This window comes from Pleurodeles waltl, chromosome 3_1 (assembly GCF_031143425.1).
Source record: "Pleurodeles waltl isolate 20211129_DDA chromosome 3_1, aPleWal1.hap1.20221129, whole genome shotgun sequence".
Lineage (NCBI taxonomy): Eukaryota > Metazoa > Chordata > Amphibia > Caudata > Salamandridae > Pleurodeles > Pleurodeles waltl.
The window spans coordinates 785,387,687-785,410,552 of NC_090440.1; the positions used below are offsets into that span (position 1 = coordinate 785,387,687).

Here is a 22,866-nt window from a genome sequence, read left to right on the forward strand (position 1 = left end):
TTTACAATTAAAGTAGATACAACCTTTTTCATATTGAATAGAATTGCCCTAGTTAGTATTTGCAAGAACTTAATAAACTGTTCTCTAATGTGGTTATAGCTATGGTACGTGAGATATACATTTGTGGGGTAGGAGTACATCCCGTTGTATGAGGACAGGTGTAAAAACATGGATTGCCATGTGATTTTAAAGAGTCAAGAATACTCCAAGAATTTTGAGAAGAGATGGGGTCCATGGACAGACATAAATGATTGATGAGACATAAGAGCGAGGTACACACAAGAATGAACATGGGAAAAATGGACTGGTAAATAGTGGGGTTCAACTGCAATATGCATGCAGCAAATTGTATTAAATCATAAGCAACAGAGCAAAAGCACAACCAGCAATTTAAGATTTAGGCCCTCATTACAACTTCGGCGGTCCTTTCACAGCACCGCTGAAGCCGCTGCAGGCAAAAGACTGCCAGTAATGGAGGTCTTTTGCCCACATTATTAGGAGCCTTGTTCCACAGCGTTTTTGCCCACTGGCCCAGCGGAACACTCACCACAACATTGACACCGGCTCGGAATTGATTTGGGGCAATGTTGTGGTGCGTCGAATGCCACAGCACCTGTCGCGCATTTCACTGCCCATAATTTGGGCAGTGAAATCCGCGATGGGGCTGTGCATGGGGGCCCCTGCACTGCCCATGCCAAGTGCATGGTCCACCAGGGGCACCCCGATATCCCCCATTCCACCAGCCTTTCCATGGCGGTGTTTACTGCTAAGGAAGGGCTGGCTGATGGGGACTCGTAATCCCCAGGGCAGAGTTGCTAGCAGCGCTGCCCTAGTGGATTACAACCGCCGGGATCCCCGGGCTGCAGGCTGGCGATGTCTGCGGTTTGACTCTGACGGCTCTGCCACGATCATAATGGGGCGGTCCGACTGCCCTTTCTGCGGCGGTCCAATCACCATTGCGAGGCTGGCAGTCTTAAGAGGCCCATAGTGTGGAAATAGAGGTAGATGGGTGGCTAAGAGCTAAGGGGAGTGTGACTAACAATCCAAAAACAGCAGCTGACTTGTGTTTGGAGATGTCCTTTTTATTATTCTTTGAAATACAATAAAAAGCTTGGACTAAAAGGACCATTTGCCAAAATGTGATAAATAACTTGAATCATAACCTTTATTACAGCTCTTTCTTTTATTGAGCGTGCATGTACTTCACGCACCAAAATGATACACGAGGAGTAACAATTTTCATGTGATTTTATTTGTATTAGTGAGCATATCATTTTATATTTTTAGTCTGGAGTTTGAGAAAAGTGTACAGAATAATACATGACACTGAAATTACAAAAACTCAGATAAGTGGTATTTAAATATATATTTATCCACCCCAAAATAAAATAGAATACCGGGAAATGTAGGGGGCAGCTAAATATAAATTTGGTTTCCCTCCCCTTCTGTTTTCTGCCAGTACAAGAAAGTACGCAAAGCAAGAAATTAAGCAAATGTGAGTGCATATTTTAATGATGGGTATTAACACACCTTGAAAAGGCAACAATAAATGTACAAATCTAAATACCTCAATTGATTTAGGCTTTATTTTATTAAAGTAATGCTACAGAACAACGGCTCTTACCACTGCATCATAATAGTGTCAATTAGGCTCAAAAAACACATTTGCTATCTTTGCTTAGATAGATTCTTCTCAACTGCAGAACACTTCTCTGAATGCCTGTTAAATGTTATCTAGTGCCTTGTACGGGATGTTCAAATTGGCTCTGGCAATTAGACTACTTAGAATGCTGGCACTAACTACTCTTGTTTGTCTCCATTCTAAGCTTAGGGCAGAGGCACAGTTTTTGTGTGTGTGAGTGAAGTTAGGGAGAGGGTGTTAACAGTCATATTTCTCACATACCACAAGGAGTTAAGGATTGTTAATTTCTCTTCACATCATTATGCACCCTCATCTTTTGGTTCAAGAGTATAATTGCAGGACAGAAAATAAGCAGTAGTTAATAACCTCGAGAGAATCAGTTAATCAATCTTAATGTCCTAACCAAGGAGAAGTAAAAGTTCATTAGTGCCCTATATGGAAAGCGTAGATTGGCTTAGGCAACCAAAATGGTTGAAATGCTGGACAAGAACGGGAGACTAGTGTCGGACTTAGTTGGGAGAGATTAAGTAAGTGGATGCTAATAGCCTTATTGCTCACATGATTTCAGGTGTAAACCGATGTAAACAAGTCTATTTATGTCATGCATTGTGTATCCAGTTTGTTCAAACACATAACATCATAATGTTTGAACCTAACAACTGAGTTATGCCTCATACTTCCAAAGGCAGCATTGGTCACTGTGTTCTGCCATTTGTACATCAGAGATTGATAGAAAATGTTAAGGTTGACAGATGTCATGTTATGGATCCATGCAACCTGTTGTGTGTGGGATGAATTAAGAATGAGACTTCTCTATTTGAAGAACTGTGAAGTCCTCCCTTTCGTGTTTCTCTTCTCAGAAGAGAGAAGGCTTCATGGGGGTTTTGCCATGATCACTGAACATGCCAGAAATTTAAGAATGAGAAATAACGCTAGGGATCCCAGTGTTCATTCAGTGAACATAAAATATATCTGCTTTGCATAATGCAACAATGTTAATCACATGTTTCATATGGGAATGAAAATAAATGGGTAATCACGTCATAAATATTGTTGTGAAGAAAAAATATATTCTCCATGATCACACATACTCCCCGCAGCCTTCTGTGTCCCTGTATCAGTGGACTTCCTTCAGTAAAGGATTTACATTCTTTGTCAATGGACTTCTACACGTAAAGTGTTTACATTCTCCGTCAATCAACGTAATTCAGTAAAGAGCTTCCTTTCCTCATTACTGTAAAGATGATCAAGAGCAATGTTTAGTTTTCCTTTCAAAACGTGTTGAAGAGCTGGTGTAGCAGACACAGACACACCAGTGACATCTTCTAAAACTGTGTAACCTGCATTGCACCTTTTAAGGCAGTTATTTTACCTCAAGTACACTGATTTACTAGTTTCTAAAACCAATTTTTTTTCCATGCAGGAACATAAATTGATGCGAAATCAGAACCTCTCCGTACCAACGCTTCCAGACCTCAGTGAGGCAGCAGAACAGGAAAGAGGTAAGGTACATACAGTTTGCCAATCTTTTTGGAAATAATACACCTTGATAAGGATGTTACTAGTCCATGGTTGAGATTTGTGAGGACCTGGCTATTTAAATTGGGATTAGAAGACTTCTGGAAGAATCCACAAAATATGACTGGAGGTTCAATGGTCACATTAAAAGGAAGGTACTGAGATGATGTCATGAACCATTGGCTTATTTTTTCTACCTATGGTTCCTTGATTGAACCAGTTTATGCCAGATCTTTGTACCTAAAATTCAGATATGGGATCCTTCCAGTGAATAGTTTAAAAGCAAGTTGGAAAACAAATGTGGTATCCTGCTCTTGTCCGGTATGCAATGTTTCCCCTGAATCTCTGGAACATTCTTTTTTTTTTTTGTCCAGCTTATAAAGAGACTTGGTGAAGATGGATTATTAAATCTGATACAACGGAGTGGCTTATATGTGCAATTTCTTGCTATTTGATGAATGCATGGCAAATCTGCTTTGTTTTACTGACTGTAAAATGACTATATGTTAGTTTTATCTAGACCTGGTGCTATTGATAGTGGTTAAATGAGTACTGTGCTCTATTTCTAATCTGTGGTTACTTATCTTTTGTGGTTTTTATCAATGATTGTTTTTATGATATATTTATATTTTATTATATTTACTGTTTTATCGAATAAATAAATAAATAAAAAACACACTGTAGAGAAATGATTTTTAAAGAAACTGATGGCGTTTATAAATGTTACAAACTAACGTTATTTAGCTGTGGACCTACCGATATTTGAGATTAGCCAATACATCCACATGCCTGAATTATAACACTTATTTGAAGGATTTCAAACTTCCTGAGGTAAACTAAAGCAGGCTGTACAATGCATATAGCACCCACACTGCATGATGAGTAGTGACTTTCATTATTATTCCTGCTCTGCGAAAAAACTGTTTTTTTCTTACTTTGGAAAAGTAAAGTTGGTCTGGATGGGGTGGATAACCTGTTTCCTATTAGCCAATTCACCGTTTCAGGGATCAGGATGTAGAAAAAATATTTCCATGCGTGAGCCAGCCTGCACCAGCAAATGGCTTTGTGTGACTTTCCTAAAGTGAAATGCTGATTCTGGGAGACTGAAGGCATTTCATCTAATCTCGTTATCCTATTTCTTTAGAATCTGGGGCCATTCATATTAGTCACATGCTGGCCAGTATGAGTGGCTGAATAATGTAGGCACTGGATTTCATTCAGTAAAACCAATTCACAGCCAACACATTATCAGTTTTCCCACAGCCATCACACCAATCTAATTGGACGGTGTGAGAGAGAACATAATTTTTGTCATGGTCCCCCCACTTTTTTCTCTATGTGATAGAACCAGTTTGCCTTATAGCCCTGCTGCTGAGGCTGACAACAAATCCATAGTTGGCTATTAACAACCCTTCTCCTGAAAGACAATGGTTTGGCCTTTGGCTGCAGGAAGGTAGAAGCAGTGTTAACAGCTGTTACATATGAGGGTTTGTGCAATTGTGGGGGAACCAAAGTTGGCAATAAATATGGCTGCTTTCACAGATCCTCCTTTGCAGTGGTGATCGCAGATTCTGCTCTCAGGAATGGGACTGTCAGGAACTGAAACCAATCTAGCCCACAGTCTACTTTCACTTCTTGTCTATGCTCTTGGTGGGGGCACTGGCCTCTGGCACTGGCAGAATGATGTAACCTCATTTCAATAGAGGAATGGCTAGAAGGAGAGAAACAGCTCCTGTAGCTGGAAGAAGTTCAAGTTCATTTTGGATGGGGGATGCTGTGACGTTTTTAATAAACTGAGAAAGGAAGTGTTGCAAAAGGTGATGGAAATTCTGTGAAAAAATTCCCAGGATTAGATATAGGAAAATTTTAAGTCACTAGTTGTGCATAGATTAAGTTGATGCCTCACCGTCATCTCCTCAACAATCCTGGACCTAGGAAAGTATCACCTGAAAAAGAAGACTCTTCCTTACTGATGGCAGACTAATTACCCTAGGACTACTGATTTCTGCTGGCAGCTTGAGGCTAGTACTGTTATCCAAATGACTGAGCTCTTGTTATTACTACAGTGTTGCAAAGGCAGAAAGTCAGAGTGAACTCTAAATCAGGCTCTTAATCATTATGTCCACGTCCAGAGGACTGGGATGTAATAGTACCAGGGCTCCAGCAGTCTGCAATGTATTCATATTACATTTTGGTATCCAGAAACAGTTACAGATGTGAGTACTCCTAGAAACTGCTTCTATTTGAAGATTCCCAAGGCCACTCTTAAATTGATTCCGAATTTTAAAAAATCAGCATGTTACTCCAAATGTGGTTATGGATTGTATGTATGATTTTCATCATGCATGTTTAATAAACATGGCCCTGAGTGAGTACAAACATATTCAGTTCTCATGGCAAATGTGATTCCTTCTTGACACTTTCTAGTACATGAGAATGATGGAGCAGTCTCATAATCTATTACTGACAGGGGTATAAGAACTAAATAAATTCAGAGAATACTAATCAAAATGCCACATCAAAATATTTAAGGTTGAAGGGCCAAGGTTCCATTGAGTGATAATATTAAACATTCTTTTTCTGCCAAAGTTCATGTTTTTGGAAGATAGGAAATGTGTTTAGGAGGTGACATTGTTTTGGAATGCTTCATTTGTAGGTCCATAAACTGCTTAATAGTTGACAAAAAAGCTCTGCTGACCAGCATGGACCTATGTCCTCCTGTAAAGTGTTTTGCCCCATCAGTGAGTAGTACACATCTCAAAGGAAAACATTAAGTAAATAATACAGTGGATAAAGTAGTGGTGAAGTACCAGTTAGAGCTTTCGTAATGTATGTTCTTGTTGCTGATATTTATCTAAGTAAAAAACAAGAAGGCTGATATATATATTGGTAGGCAGAGTCTACCAGAGACAGAGTAGCCATGGCTTAGTACTTTACTTCCACCATGGGGAAGGCACTTTGCCCACTGTATTTAGAGATGTCTGCTGCCCATTTCAACATCTCCTGCATTTCCTGGAACCACCGTCACAGCAGTTCCTGGAAATGCATAGTTAGTTCTACAGATGGCACTGTCAACATGATCCAACGTGGGATTTTCTTTTTGAAAATAAAAGGTTATCACTGCCCCTTCCCATCAGGTTTTTCATGGTAGTGATGGGCAGTAAAAATTGGTTATGTGTCTGCACACTCTTGAAAGGGTGGATGGACACATGGCCAAACCTCTGACGGCCCTTACTCCGTTGGGCCTTGGGAGGTGTGTGCAGGTGGTATAAATGGAGTAGTCTCGGCAGCCACACACTGAAGGTCTGCCTGACTCTAAATGAGGCAGGTGCACCTTCTGGTTGGCGGAAAGGGTGCTCCATCACTTTACAACAGAGTTCTCTTTCTGCCAACATATATATCCAACCCATATACTTTTTTACCAATTAAACTGCTATAACAATTCTATTCAGTTTTATTCTGTGTGTTTAAATGCATTAATTTTTCCTCATCAGATTTAGCTTGTAAACCAATATCTATTTTAAGATGGTTAGCTGTTTTCAATGACACAAAGTCCACCATGCATTTCAAGTTTCAGTGTGCTCTTCTTCATGAGATGAAAGCTCCTATTTAATCAATTCATTTTCTGCTTCTGTCTTCCCAACCTTGTATAATTGAAAACAGCTAAGCTTACTTTATGGTTGCATTGTGGCTGCTAAATGTCTTTACATATTTTAGCATATTGTTGGTGCCTGGGGAAGTAGATTAGAAGTCCCCTGTAAAAGATTGGGAGTGAAACCTGACAGCTCTATCTCTAACTTAAAGATTTCATGTTAAGGCTGTCCTTTGCTGTGCCAGTTGTTTAAGTCACCAGGTGGCTGATCCCTGATAAGTGGCCAGTGGTTGCCAGCACTCCGCTTTTCTGAAACTAGAGGCCAATTCATTGCCTTTTGAAGGGCAGGATAATTAACTGCAGTCGGGGAATTGTTTTGAGCTTCTAGAGGAGATGAGTTGCAAGACTGATTCTAAGTCAGTTTTGACTTTGACAGCAAAAAGTACATTTTACAAAGTAACAATTCCACTAAAGGTATCAAAATCTTATTTGACATTAAATCAGATTTTGAAAGCTGACTGAAAGTTATTTTCATTTATTTTGGTAGCTTTTTCCCCAGTGAAAATACAAATTATGAACTTAACTTTGTCTAGATCGCTTCCTGGCAAATGTAGCCTAAACCTACACAGTAAAAAAAATAGCTTTTGGGTCTTTGGTCAAATGTGATCACATATCACAGTACTTATTTCATAAATGCATTATGTTGTTTTTATATAATAGGAACTCTACCCTGTGGGCTTACAAGACACACTTTTAGGGGTGTCAAAGACACACTTTCTTTCCATGTGTCACTATAGTGCTTTTAAATTACATCCCATCATAAAAGCCAATTTCTTCCACATTGCTACATGAAAAAATTATAGATCAGTTGTACTTGGTGTTGTATAATATTCTAACATCCTGAACAGAAAAGAAAGAAGGCTCCTCCCTTTCATCATCTTTAACTGTATTCTAACAAATGAAGGCACCAGACGCAGCAGCCAACAGCAGAATTACAAACCACAAATAGCTCTGTTCATAGAATCATATATTTGAAAGAATGCTTTTGGTCACCTGTGTCAATGACAGTTTGAAACTTCAAGCAGGTGACATCATTCTCCCTCTGCTGATGTGGGGGTGAGTCTGAAGTGCTCGACACTCCCATTGTAAAGGCTGACTCCTGCTTCCTCACCAGGATCTAGGGACTGGCGCCACTTAGCGGCAACTGATTATTTTTCACAAAAGGGGCATTTTCATCTATAAATCTGGGAGATTTATCTAATTTGCCCCTTCTTCAAAAATTGCTCAATCCAGCCTATCTGGAAACCTTCCCTTCACAGAGAGTATGCTGTGTGGATACAAGAGGTAGCGCAGGTCCAGGCTTTCAGGGCTCTTCATATGTCTCAGACATATGGGGTTCTACTTATCTGCAGCAGGATCTTTTTTGCTCACCAGCAGCCTCACTACTTGCATTCAAAATATTCCTTTTCTGTTCCTTGTGGTGCATTAGGCGCAGGAGATGCCTGGCTCCCATCTTGGTTGGCGGCCATCCTAGATCTGGGCCCACCAGTGTTTCAACTGGTTTTATGTGTTTATATTTCACATGATTTGTTTGCCATTTTTATGTTAATTTGTTTCCCAGTAGCTTCACTCTGGGAGGGTAGCATGCCAGAAGGAGCAGGAATAGCTGGGCTCCAGTTTGATTTTTGTTGGCCCTGGTTCTTTATTCGCAGCTCGGCTGACCATGCTCCCTCACAGGTGGCCTATTTATTCATATGAACTGTGCAATCATAGCAGACTCTACTTACTTGAAGCAGGATCTTTTCTGCTCAACAGCATCCTCGCTATCTGCATTCAAAATATCACTTTTCTGTTCCTTGTAGCGCATTAGGCATGAGAGATGCCTGGCTCCCGTCCTGGTTGTTGGCCATTTTAGGTCAAGTGCCACCGGTGTTTTAATTGGTTTCATGTGTTTATTTTTCACATTATTTTTGGGGGTATTTTTAGGTTAATTTGGACTTTGTTTCCCAATAACTTCACTCTGGGAGGATAGCCTGCCAGTAGGAGCAGGAGTAGCTGGGCTCCAGTTCGATTTTGGTTGGCCCCGGTTTATTACTCGTAGCTCGGCTGACCACACCCCCTCACAGGCGGCCTATTTAGTCATGTGAGCTGCGCGGACGAGCTGCTGGCGTGCCAAAGGTGCGCCTAAGGCAATCCTGTCTGTGCCATTCCGCACCTGGATGGTGCCAGGGGCCAGGACCCCTGCCAGTGAAGACTTAGATCGTAAGGTTTACTCTGCTAAGGAAATGTTCTCTCTGGCCACTGAGAAGGTGAATGAGGATTGTCTACATTTGCTGAATGTCGGTAGAGGCAATTCTGACTGTCGCCAATGTGGTTTCAGCTGGAAAGGTACTAAGCATATGAACTCTTGGGGGAGAGAGGACCCCCCGCCGGGACGATTAGATAAATGTTTTGCTATTAACTGTCACTCACTCCCTAAGCACAAAGCTCAGATCGGGGACCTTATAAGGGAACATTGCCCAAGTGTGCTTTTTCTTTCAGAAACTTAGCTTACGGATACATCAGCCCCTGACATCCTTGAGGCAATTCCGACTGGTTATGGCCTAGCTAGATTGAACGGACATTCTGGAAGAGGGAGAGGGCTGGCTTTGATCTTTAAAGAATCATTGTCCTGTACTTTTACAGGAATGAAGATCGAGGGCAGTGAGGCCATCTTCTTCACGTTAACACTCTCAAGTAACTGCACTTTAGCAGGGGCTAACTTATCTATCAGCCGCCTGGTCCTGCCGCTCAGTTTATGACTGCCTTGGCTGACACCATCACTGGTGCTCAGGTTGGCACTTCTAACTCCGTGGCCAATCCCGAGTGGGCCTGCTGCTACTCCTAGGGCACCCCTGAAGGGTGAAGCAGAAGGTAGTTGGAAGGCTGGGTGGGTAGACATGGGTGTCTCATGCCCCAGTAGTGAAGAACCTCCACATGGGTTTTCCCTACCTAGGGGATCGGCTCTTCCCCTCGGTTTTGCTAATTTTCTATCCAATTGCCTTAGGGCTCTGGGCACTTCCCTACTGTAAGTACAGTGTGAAGTGTGCATGCCTTTCCTACCTATGTTAGGAATTGGTGCTGACCACAGTATGCATGCATGCCTGCTGGTTTTCCAAACGTGCTGAGCCTGTCATAGCAGGCCTGGGTGTGCACACTTGCACCTTTGGTGTACTTAAACAGGAGCCCAGCCTGTTATAGCAGGCCTGGGTGTGCACACATTCACCTATGGTGTCCTTAAACATGTGTCCAGTCTGTCATAGCAGGTCTGTGTGTGCACACTTGCACCTGTGGTGTTCTTAAATATGAGACAAGCTTTTCATAGCAGGACTATAAGCGGGGTGCACCCTATAAGGATTGTGTGTGCACACTTGTAACTATGGTGTCTTTAAACATGTCCTCAGCCTGTCATAGCAGGCCTGTGTGTGCACACATGTGATCAACCTATCATAGCAGGCCTATGACTGCGCAGTTACACCTACGGTATTTTTAAACATGTGTCCAACCTGCCACTTCAGGTTTGTGTGTACGCAAGGTCACACATGCCCAGGGAGTGAGGAATATCCATGTGTGTTTCCACTCCACCTGAGAGCTGCTCTGCCCATAGGTTAACATTGGGGGAAAGTTAACAGTTATTCCTAACTGCAATAGTGGATTACAGTGGAGCAGGCTCATACTGTTTCCTATCATTGACTTCATCCTGACAAATCCCTTCCTATAGTAAAGGTGGTTTTGTCAATAATTAACTGAGAAATGTCACTTCTAGAAAGTTGGCATTTCTCAGCTCGAAAACACTTTGTGTGCCTTTTAAATTCAACTCTTATGGGAGGAGTGGCCAAGATGGCGGCGTGAGTGGACATGTCCTCGTGAGCTCCGCCGCCCGGGCCTAAACAGCGGCACATCGGTCCCGGGCCCTGTCGTCTAGAGCGTCCCCGAGTGTTTAGTGGAGCGCTGCAGAGATCCGGGGGCCGCACGGAGCAACCTGGTGAGAGGTGGACTGGCCATTGGAGTTGGCCGGTTCGGGCCGCTGGTGGATCCCGGTGTGCAGGCGGTCGGCATGGGCTGTCAGCCCGGGTTGGTGGCCTCAGTGGAGCAACCGGAGGAACGGACGGCTGATCCCAGGCCTAGTGGCGGCGGTGATGGGAGCGGCTGATGGGAGGAGCGTGGCGGCAACTACCGAGCCGCGGAGGTACAGGCCCAGGGGAAGGGCCGTGAGAGCAGCATCGGTGCACGGCTTCGGCCCCTCGGCCCGGTGCAAGTCTTGTGGTGCCAGGGCGGCCCGGTGGGGCCTTGGAAGAATGGGGGGGAGAAGCTGGATCCCCCCTGCCCACTACGGAAACAGAAGACCGGTGGGCCCTGAGGTGGGAGGAGTGATGCGACAGCGGGTGACTCGGCGGGACTGCTCAGCCCGCGGCGAGGCGGAGGCACACGGCGGTGCAGCGTGGCGCTGACCCCTGGCCCCTCAAGAGCCTGGCAACTCCGGGAGGGCCCGGCGGGCCGGGAGTGTGAGGACAGAGGTGGCAGGGCCCTGCCATCCCCTGGAGAGGCAGGCCCCGTGCCTGTGGGGGGAGCGTGGCACCCCAGCAGAAGGTAAAGGCCCGGCGGTGCGAGCCGGCCCGCGGCGGAGTGTTAGAGGAGCCATTAGACAATGCCTTTATTAGAGGGGGGGCCGGGTGGTCCCGGCCGGAGTTCAGACTACCTATGGTGTCCTCCAAACCTAAGAGGGATCAGTTGGTCAGGGAGATGCTGACGAGAACGCACCCCCCACAGAGCAAGCCCCCTGAGGCTGCTGCCCAGGCGAGTGGGCCCGAGGAAAAGGGCGATGAAGAGGACGACGGAGGGGCCCCGGTTACGAAGGGCTTTCTCACCTCCTTGTTCGACTCTCTGAGGATGGTTCTGCAGGAGCTGCAAAAATATATTTCCCAGGAGATGCGGGACATGTGTGCGGACATCACCTCGTTAGGGGAAAGAGTGTCGAGTATAGAGGACAATGAGATCTCCAGGGGTGAAGAAGTCGAACACCTGCAACAGGAAATTCTCCATCTGCGCGAACACCAGGAGCAACTGCAGATCGCGACAGAGGACTTGGAAAATCGCTCCAGACGCCATAATATACGCATTAGAAGAGTTCCTCTTGGGGCAGAAGGAGAGGACATTAGGGAGTTAGTCACAGCTTTATTTCGCTCCCTCCTCGGCCCGGAAAGCAAGCAGGAGATAACATTGGATCGGGTTCACAGAGCAGGCCGGTAGGGGGGGCTGGAGCGCACCCTCCTGATATCTTAGCGTGTGTACACAATTTTATGACCAAAGAAGATTTCCTCCAGAATGCGTGAAATCTCCCTCAGGTCCAGTTTAGGGGGCACAATCTACAGCTCTATCAGGACCTCTCGCTGCTGACCTTACAGAGACGAAGAGAACTTAAGCCCATTACAGAACACCTCCGGGCAAACTCTACGCCTTACAACTGGGGCCACCATTTTTGACTCGTGTTCCGTGGGGGGACCAGATGAGACAGGTGAAATCGCTGCAGGAGGCTCGTCGGATACTAAATATAGAGGAGACAGAACGACGGACTGGGCCCCAGGAGGAGGCTCCTCCAGAGAACCGACAGAGATGGCGACGAAAAGAAAAGAAACGGAAACCACCGTGGACATCATCTACTGAAAGAGCACTTGAGAGACAATCTGTACTGAATAGTATTACCGCTGGGATCAGTTCATAGATGCGGATAGCTCCCGGAAGATGTTGAAGTGGCCTGAGGCCATCCCAGGAGCAAGGAGTGAAGACATTGGAGCAGGGCCTGGGCAGCGGGGACTCTGGATATCACGAGTAGGCCATGTAGGGTGCTGCCGACACCTGTCTAGGACTTAGCCTCTTTTTGGACTCCCCATAGAGGACTTGACTGTGATTGATGTGCACCTGTTGTGCCCTTTTGTTACGCTACAATATGCTCCCCCTACAGGAACTACATTCTATTGTTAAGACCCTCATGCTCCTGTGTGCTCACTTTCTCAGGGCTATCCCTGATCACTGCCTCCCAGTAGAGGCCAGCTACTACGGCTTTCCGACCACTTACCTACACTTGACACTTAAATGCCTAAGCCTCAATGTCGGGGCCTTAATAATCCCTTGAAGAGGTTAGCGGTTCTCCCTTCCTTAGAGCGCTCTGAGAGCCACATTTGCTTGTTACAGGAGATGCACCAGCTGGCTAAGGACACATATCGTATGCGCTCCAAATGGTTCCCCCGGCAGTACGGGTCTTCCGCCCCTACAAAACACGGGGGTGGCAGTTTTTATATCGAAAGCTTTCCCCAGAGAGGTAATTGCTAAGATACATGAGGTTAAGGGTAGGTTCCTGGCCTTCAGAATGGGCATAGAGTCATTCCATTTCACAATTGCAACAATTTATGCACCTAACACTCAACAAGAAATATTCATGAGAAAGGCTATATCTGCGATGCTCACAACCCCGGACAGGGCTATACTTGTGGGTGGGGACTTTAATCTTGTCATGGATAATGATCTTGATCGATCAGGACACCAATATGGGCAGACTGGGGCTCTGACCCCGATGGGCGACAGTGGCTGGCAGATTGTGACTTAGACAATATCTGGCGGACAGCACACCTGAATCTATTAGTTTTATTCGGCATCCTCAAAGACTTACACATGCATAGACTATTTCCTGGCCTCTTCAGGGTTCCGCTCCCGAGTCAGGAATACCATGATTGAGCCCAGGGCTCTAACAGACCATGCCCCTATATGCTTGGTGGCTCGCCTCGACTGTGGCTGAGCCCGGGCCCTGGGGTGGCGCTTTCGAGGCACGATACTTCAGTCCCGGGTCACAGTGGAGACGGTGCGACAAGCCATACTGGACTATATTAGTCACAATGATAATGGGCTGAATAGCTTAGAGACACTTTGGGAGGTGCTGAAGGTAGTCATACACAGGGAGGTGATCTCACTCTCTGCCAAAGAAAACAAAGCCCAGAGAGACTAGAGTGGCTGCTCTGGAGTGCTCCCACAAACATACCAGCACTCCCAGGGTTTGGAGGGAATTAGAGAAAGCACGCTTACAATTGAAATAACTGGACTGGGATCGGGCGGAGTATGCTGTAGCCCGGCTCAAACCTAAATTCTGTATAGGGGGCAATCGATCGGGGAAACTTTTGGCCCATAAACTAAGGGCTCAGCCGTCTGCCAACGCCATAAAGATGGGGCGTTCCCCCTCCCAGGGTGAGGCGCGAACAGATATGCAAATAGCTAAGGCCTTTGTGGACTTTTACAGAGAGCTATATACAGCGGACCCAGCGACTGGCCCCGACCCATCTTCCTACCTCATGGACTGTGCAGTCACACCACTCCGTGAGCGGGACGCAGCTTGCCTTGACCAACCCATAAGGATAGAGGAGGTGATTTTGGCTATCTCCCGTCTTACGGTCGGGAAGTCGCCTGGCTTTTTTATAAAACCTTCTGTTCAGAGTTGGCCCCAATCCTCACATGGCTCTTCAACTCTTTCATAGAGACCAAGGCCCTTACACCCAGCATGCTAGAGGCCACCATCACGGTCATTCACAAACCTGGGAAAAGCACAGAGGACTGTGGTTCATACCGACCCATTTCACTCCTAAACATAGATGCCAAGCTATTCACGGGTATCTTAGCACAGCGTCTTAATCCCTACATGCCTGAGCTTATCGACCCGGATCAAGCAGGCTTTATACCCCACCGACAGTGTGGAGACAACACGAAACGGCTCTTACATTTAATAGACAAAATGAACAGATCCCACAAGGAGGCACTCCTCCTCACCATTGATGCGGAGAAAGTGTTCGATAGGGTGCATTGGCCCTACCTCTTCCGGGTACTGGAGCGCTTCGGGGTTGGACCGGCACTCCTGACCTGGATAAAATGCATATATCAGGAGCCCAAGGCAGCGGTCCGAGTCAACGGGACATTGTCTTTGCCGTTCCCGATTGGATGAGGAACGAGACAGGGGTGCCCGCTCTCCCCACTTTTATTTGCTCTTTACATGGAGCCCCTAGCACAATTACTTCACGATGATCCCTGTATTACCAGCATTAAATTTGGGGGCGATCACCACCTCATCAGCTTATACGCCGACGATGTGATTCTTACACTGGCAGAACCTATGGTCTCCCTCCCGGTGCTCATGGACACCTTATGCACTTTTAGTATGGCCTCCAGGTTTAAAGTGAACACACAGAAATCTCAAATCCTAAACTTGTCGGTCCCCCCTGAACATGAGGAGGAACTACGTCCCAGATACCCTTTTATATGGACAACGTCACATGTCCCGTACCTAGGCATAGCTTTAGCGGCGACGGCTTCTCTCTCAAGGGAGATACTGAACGACTTAGAGATGTGGGGGAAGCACAACCTATCATGGTTCTGTAGGGTGGCTGCAATCAAAATGACAATCTTGCCGTGCATACTCTATCTGTTTCAGACACTTCCTTTGACTCCGACGCCTAACACCATAACTACACTTCAGACAGCGATCTTGAAATTTAAATGGGATAAGAAGCCTGCACGCATATCACGTCACACATTATACCATCCTAAGGAGGAGGGGGGCTGGCGGTTTCTTGCCTGTTGAGCTATTACCAAGCGGCCCAGCTGCGCTTTATGCTGGAGTGGAGCTGCCCGCTTCCTGAGAAGCACTGGTGCTTCATGGACCACACAGTTGCTGGGTCTCATATGTGGAAGGAGCCCTGGCTACGACGCAGACACAGAGCGAAGGGGCTATATTCCTCACCGATCATGGGCGCGATTCTGTGGGTGTGGGACGCGGTGGTGACAAGACACGGTTTGACGACCTTCCCCTCACCTATGACGCCGATTTGTGCGAATTCCGACTTCACCCCCGGATTGCAGTCAGAGAACTTTCACCGTTTGTATGAGGGAGGGAGGGAGTCTATTCAATCCAAATGGAATTATCCCCTTTGATCAGCTGAGAGAGACATACGGACTTACGGAAGCAGACAGACTGACATACTATCAAGTCAGACACTGGGTACTCTAACTGACGGTCAGGCCCTTAGTAGCTAGAACACTCACGCCTTTCGAGAAATGGCTCCCGGTAAAGAAAGATGACAATCGGCTGATATAGGAAATCTATAAACTTCTTCGCGTGGCCTCACCACCTTGTAAAACCAGGGGGCAGAAAAGATTGAGAGGGAGCTGACAGAGGAGGAGGGGGATAGTATCTACTTCAGAGCACATCACACAGCTCATAACATATCGGGGGCGGAAACAGCTTATAAGTTAGCCATACTGGTACTATACCCTGGCGTGGTTACACGCATGGGACCCCACTAAACCTGGGCTCTGCTGGAGGGGTTGCGGAAACACAGGCACACTCATGCACCTGCTGTGGCACTGCCCCAAGCTGAAAAGATATTGGAAGAGCATTCTTGATGACATAGATAGAGTATTCCACACTGAGATTCCCAGACTTCCGACGTATGTTATCTTAGGTCTGCCTAACCCTCTTAGCTTCTCCCTCCGCTCATTGAGCGGATGACAGATTGCCCTTGCCCTGAATGCGTCACGCCAGACGATACTAGCTCTGTGGGGTACAGATAGGGTTCCGAGCTGCACCTCATTGCTTCACAAACTCTGGTTCATCCTAGCGATGGAGAAACTAACACTGGCGACTAGACAGAGAGCGGAAGATACGACCGCTCTCTGTAGACCGTTTATTCAGATTCTATCCACTGAATTCAGCGAAGTCACTTGCCCTGCATACTTAAGGACTTTGAGGCTGTTGCAGGATGCCTGACCGTGGGAGGAACAGATGGCTGCGCCGGGGTGGAATGAGGCCCAAGAGGCATCGCTGAATGATGAATGAGGGAGCTCTGTTGTTTTACCTTGTTTTCTTGTTGTATTCTTCCTTTGTTCTCTCCTTCCCCCTTTTTTTGATTGGTTTCCTTGCTCCATGTGATAACGGTTCTGGCATAATGATATCTGAGGCGAGAAGGATGATAATATATGTCAGTCCATGTCAAACAGCACTCTCTGCTGGTCATTTCCTTGGCTTGAGTGACAGATAAAACTTTACTGTTTTCTTGCTGCTTGCTGATGTGGCTGTAGGCGCATAGCTGTGTATTTTGTTCACACATATCATATACCAATAAACAGATTTGATCCATAAATTCAACTCTTATTCACAGTGGAAGCTGGAGGAGCACCTCTGTGCATTCCCCACGACAGCTATAATCCTTGGGCACACAACTGGAACAACATACCTCTGCCATTAGAGGGCCTGGCTGGATAGATTGGAGGGAGAGGTTTTGACACTTTGCCTCTCGGAGCCAGATCATGGCCTCACTAGAGATGAAGATCTGCATTCCAATGCCTCCTGGCAGACAGGACTAAAATTTAAGGGAGACATCTGTGACTCAAAGGGGAACACTCTGAGCCACCCCCAACATCAAAGCCACACTATAGTATAACTAGTGGTGTCACACTGCAGCAAAATAGGAATGTGCTTGTGGGAACACACTGCCAAAGTAATCTGTTGTGCACAAAGAGTAATTACTGCCCTTGGAAGGGACCGCGCACCTTTCATGAATCGTGGCTGGCCTGGGCTGATTGCCTGCTGCTGTGTGGCACCCCAAAGTGTGCTTGTAGGCTTGCCCCCTGTTTTCTGGAGGCGGTCTCAGGGACAATAAAGACCTCTTGCAAGGGACCTACACCTTCTGCCTGTGACATCTGGAGAGCAGTACCCACTTAAGTGCCCACATCATCTGCTGGATCCCATCTGGTGGCAGCGGTGTGAGCGTGGAATTAAGTATTGTGCCTGCAGACCTGAATTCCTGGTGCAGAGCCCCAAAGGAACAGCCTGTGTTGAAGAAGTGTGGCACTGCATTGTGGGGCCTTGACACGCATAAGTGTCGTGTTGGTGGTGAGAGAATTCACCACTCTGCTGACCGAGCCACATTTCGCTTGTGTGACACTTTGACTGCATGCTTATTGCGTGCGGTGTCCGATTCACAGGTTGCGACCCAAAGAGGTGGGGGCTACCTCTAGCAGTGCTGCATTCTACATTGTATGGCACCGCTGAACTTGCACTCTCTGTGTGTGACTCAAGTCATTGTGCCATAACACAAATGGGAGAGTGGGGAAGAATTCGGCTCAGAGGAAGAACCAATACCTCATACTGTGTCCCCACCTTTCAGAACCATATACACAAGGAGTGGCAAAGAAATTGCCCTTAGGCCTAGAATCCCAGATTTTGAGACTTGGTAGTGTGTCAAGAGTAACTGTGAATTCTAATTCTAATTTCAGCAGTCCCTTCAAGTTATTTTAACGATCAGGTTGAGTCCGTTGAGTCCGTCCAGGTGGCACTATCCTACCCGGATGGGGCTAGGTGGTCATATGATGAAGCAAGACACTATGAAGTCTCAAAATCTGGGATTCTAGGGCCAAGGGCAATTTCAAGTCATAGTGCACCAGATGTTGTGCCTCATTCCAGGGAGGTTCAGATTTGGTAAATCTTCGTGTGACCGGGAATGTCTGGTGCGACTCAAGTCATTGTGCACCAGACATTGTGCCACATTCAAGGTAGGTACGGATTTGGTAAATCTTCATGTGTGACCAGAATTGTATGGTGTGACTCAAGTCATCGTGCATCAGATGTTGTGCCTCATTCCACAGAGGTACGGATTTGGTAAATCTTCCTGTGTGAGTAGAATTGTCTGCACCATATGTTGTGCCTCATTCCAGGGAGGTATGGATTTGGTAACTCTTTGTGTGTGATCAAGATTGTCTGGTGCAAATCAAGTCATTGTGCACCAAGATTGTGCCCTATTTCCAAAGGGGCGTGAAGGAGCGGATTCATGTATTAAAGTGCCTGGCTTGGCTGGGTACTATTGTGAGCAGAGTGTGTCCTACGGTGACCCTCTACTTGTGCTTTGCAGAACAGGGCCTGTATGGAGCCCTCTGAGTGAACCTCTAGATTGGGCCACACTTCCATTTGTCAACTGCCAACTAATCATCTTGGTATTTGCTTTTCTAAATCAGCGTGAAGCCGGCTGTGATTGGCCTAGCACCCAGGGAAAGATTTCTTTCATCTTCAGCACTTTGGGACGGGTAGAAGAAGTTTGTTGAAAGGTGGAGGAGGGTTTGGGCCCACGGGGTCTGCAAGCACAGTGACACTGACTGACCGGATATCAGTGCATCGCATTTGGGTGCTGGGTGCAAGTGTGTCCAAGTGCGTGCTATACAAGCCTGTCTGATATCCGTGGCATTGTGTAGCAGTGCGGAATGAGCATGTGGGAGTGACTGCCTGTGATCAACTGCAACACATGGTAGTGTGGCTGTACATGTTGTTTTCTTGCCAAAAGATTATCGCGGTTGACATTGAGTTTTGCCCATGCAGCCAAGGCCCACAAGGCTTTTTAAAAGTTTTGTAATTATCTGTGTGTACACATTGCTGCTATAGTTGTGAACCGGGGTGCACCCTACAACTGTGTGATAGGGAACTGTAATAATTGCTAGGGTGGGTCTTGTGCTGACAAAGTTTTGCACCGCATGAGGGTGTTGCAAGGGAAAGCAGTATTTTCTGACTAAGTGTATAAATTGCTGATGTCTTTTTAACATGATTGGACCATGTACTGCTAGTGTTATTTCCTAATGTGATTTATGTCCAGAAGTACACAATGTACATGTCATGTTAGTAGTTATTGTTTCTGTTGAATATAAATCTTCTTTACATTCACAACGTGTGAAGTCTCTTTGGTGACGCTCATTGTCTTTATTGTGTAAGAGTGACGTGCCTATGCTTTACACATTGTCTCTGTGATAAGCCTGATTGCTTAGTGCCAAGTTGCCCATGGGTAGGGCACATGTAATACAGTGAGTGTAATCACCCTCCCCTGATGGGAGTGGTAGGTTCTTCCTGGCTCAGCCAACCAGAACATGCCATCACCAACAGTCCACCTCAGAGGTATGGCTGGGGAAATGAACAAGCTCTCCCTTGTGGTCACTTCAAACCAGTTCTGGGGCCAACTCCCTCTCCACTGTGATTGAAGCCTGGCTCACTTGAAGGACAAAAAACAAGACTGTGCACGGGTCATCTGCCATCTGTCTGGGGCAGGGGAGGACTGCCTGGCCTGAAGATAATTAAGTTTCAGGACACTATATAAGTGCCCATCCTACCAAAGGAACTAAAACACCTTCCCACACCCAGACCTTTGTCTCCTGCTCTTGGAGCAGTTTTCACACTTCATTCACAGCTGAGCACACAGAGAACTTTAGGCAGGGAAAAGATAACTTTCTAAAAGTACCCTTTCCCTTCATATGTATTTAAAAACAAAGTTCCTCAATGAATTGGGCATTTAATAAATATTACAAAGAGTCCAAGAATGAAATTACTAGGTTTATCCTAGCCAAATGTAGCATTATTAGATTTTAGATTGCATCTCAGTGTTTTTCTATGGAACAGTCATCCTTGCAACAGTGAAAATAGCTTTTGAAGCTTTTTCATTGCAGGCACATTGTTGGAAATCGCCCTTCTGAAGTGTTATCCCCAGACTTTTTGCCTTCCTCCTTCTCTTTTTCTGACCTAATTTTTGCTGGTTTTTAGACTCTGCGCACTTTACCACTGCTAACCAGTGCTAAAGTGCATATGCTCGCTCCCTTTAAACATGGTAACCTTGGATCACACGAAATTGGACTATTTGATTTACTTGTAAGTCCCTAGTAGAGTGCACTATATGTGCCCAGGGCCTGTAGATTAAATGCTACTAGTTGGCCTGCAGCACTGGTTGTGCCACCCACTTTAGTAGCCCCTTTACCTTGTCTCAGGCCTGCCATTGCAAGGCCTGTGTGTGCAGTTTCACTGTCACCTCGACTTGGCATTTAAAAGTACTTGCCAAGCCTGAAACTCCCCTTTCTCTACATATAAGTCACCTCTAATGTGTGCCCTAGGTAACCCCTAGAGCAGGGTGCTGTGTGGCTAAAAGGCAGGACATGTACCTGTGTAGTTTACATGTCCTGGTAGTGTAAAACTCATAAATTCGTTTTTACACTACTGTGAGGCCTGCTCCCTTCATAGGCTAACATTGGGGCTGCCTTCAGACATTGTTGAAGTGGTAGCTGCTGATCTGAAAGGAGTAGGAAGGTCATATTTAGTATGGCCAGAATGGTAATACAAAATCCTGCTGACTGGTGAAGTTGGATTTAATATTACTATTTTAGAAATGCCACTTTTAGAAAGTGAGCATTTCTCTGCACTTAAATCTTTCTGTGCCTTACAATCCACGTCTGTCTGGGTTTAGTTGACAGCAAATTGTGCATTCACTCAGACTCACCCCAAACACAGGGTACTCAGCCTCACCTGCATACATCTGCATTTTGAATGGGTCTTCCTGGGCTGGGAGGGTGGAGGGCCTGCTCTCACACAAAGGACTGCCACACCCCCTACTGGGACCCTGGCAGACAGGATTGAACTGAAAGGGGACCTGGTGCACTTCTAAGCCACTCTTTGAAGTCTCCCCCACTTCAAAGGCACATTTGGGTATAAAACAGGGCCTCTGCCCTGCCACCTCAGACACTTCCTAGAGAAGAAACCTGAACCAGAACCTGCAACCTGCCAAGAAGAACTGCCTGGCTGCCTAAAGGACTCACCTGACTGCTTTCTACAGAGGACTGCTACCTTGCTGATGTCCTGCTGTCTTGCTGCTCTCTTGCTTTGCTGCAAAAGTGCTCTCCAAGGGCTTGGATAGAGCTTGCCTCCTGTTCCCTGAAGTCTCAGGACCAAAAAGTCTTCTCTCTTGCAACTGGACTCCTTGTGCAATGAAAAATTTGATGCACAGCTAGTCTGCGGTGAAAAATTGACCGCACGCCGAACCGGAAAGACGGCGCTCGACTTCGCGAGGAAAAGATTGACGCGGCGCCTGCGGTGCGACCGGAAATTCGACGCACGGCCCGCCTGGACAACGCCGCCCGACTTCCAGAGGGGAAATCGACAAAGCACCTGCCGTGAGGGAGAAAATTCCACGCATCGCCCACCGGAACGATGCGCAGCCGGTCAACAAGCCCAGGATTGCACGCACAGACCCCGGGGTGTCTGAAAACCCCACAACCCAAAGAGGAGACCCGTCCGTGTGCCGGAAATCGATGCAACTTCTTCCCCGTATGGAAAATAATGACGCAAGTCCATGTGTGAAGGGGCGAAACTGACGAACACACCATTTTTCCACGCGTCTCCTCCTCTGCGGCCCTTTGCGGAGATTTTTCACTCCAACCAGGTACTTTCTGCGTGAAAGAGACTTTGTTTGCTTTTTAAAGACTTAACACATTTTATATCACTTTCCACTTTCCTTTTAAATATTAATGTCACCCATTTCTAACACACGTGTTTAACATTAATTCCATTTCGACACGTCCTGTTTTTAATAACCATGTACCCTGCCTTAGGAGCAGTAAGGCCTACATAAGGGTGACATTAATATTTAAAAGGAAGTTTTTGACCGGTCAAAAGGGTTTATTTGGTAAGTCAAATTGCAGTATAAAAGCTGCTTTAGTCAGGCTACAACAGTAGGCCTGAAGCCATTTTTTACAATGTCACTGTAGGGCTGTAGTCCACTAGTGTCATGTAACTTACAGGCCCTAGGTACATTCTGTACTATACACTAGAAACGTATAGGCAAGTTAATTTGCCATTTAGGGTCCACCACTTTTCTCATGTTGAAAAGAGGAGCATAGGCACTCTATCACTGTTTAGCAGGGGTGAAGTGCACAAAGTTCTACAGCCAGCTAAAACAGAAAGGGCAAAAATCTAGGGGTACACCAAATAAAAAATAATCATTTTCTACACTAACATTCTGCCATCCCCTGAAGTAAGCCCTGAATGCTCAGCTAAGCCGCTGTTGGAGAGTAAAGAGAACCAAAATCGAAAGGGCCCTGATGCATAAGTGGTTAGGAATAGTGGCGTAGCAAGGGTGCCGTGATCCCTAATGCAAGCTGGGAAGATGGGGCCCCTTCCTACCAAGGGGGTAGGTAGCAATAGACAACCATAACTGGGATGCAATTGGCACATCACAAC

General features: G+C 46.2%; 1 protein-coding gene across 1 annotated transcript in view; it reads left to right on the forward strand.

The window, feature by feature from the left end:
• The window catches only part of IRAG1 (inositol 1,4,5-triphosphate receptor associated 1), a 547,704-nt gene that overhangs the window by 369,257 nt on the left and 155,581 nt on the right, over positions 1 to 22,866 (forward strand). Inside the window, exon 9 of the mRNA XM_069223615.1 lies at positions 3,066 to 3,144. Coding sequence (XP_069079716.1) covers positions 3,066 to 3,144 — 79 coding nt within the window. The remainder of the gene's footprint in view (positions 1 to 3,065; positions 3,145 to 22,866) is intronic.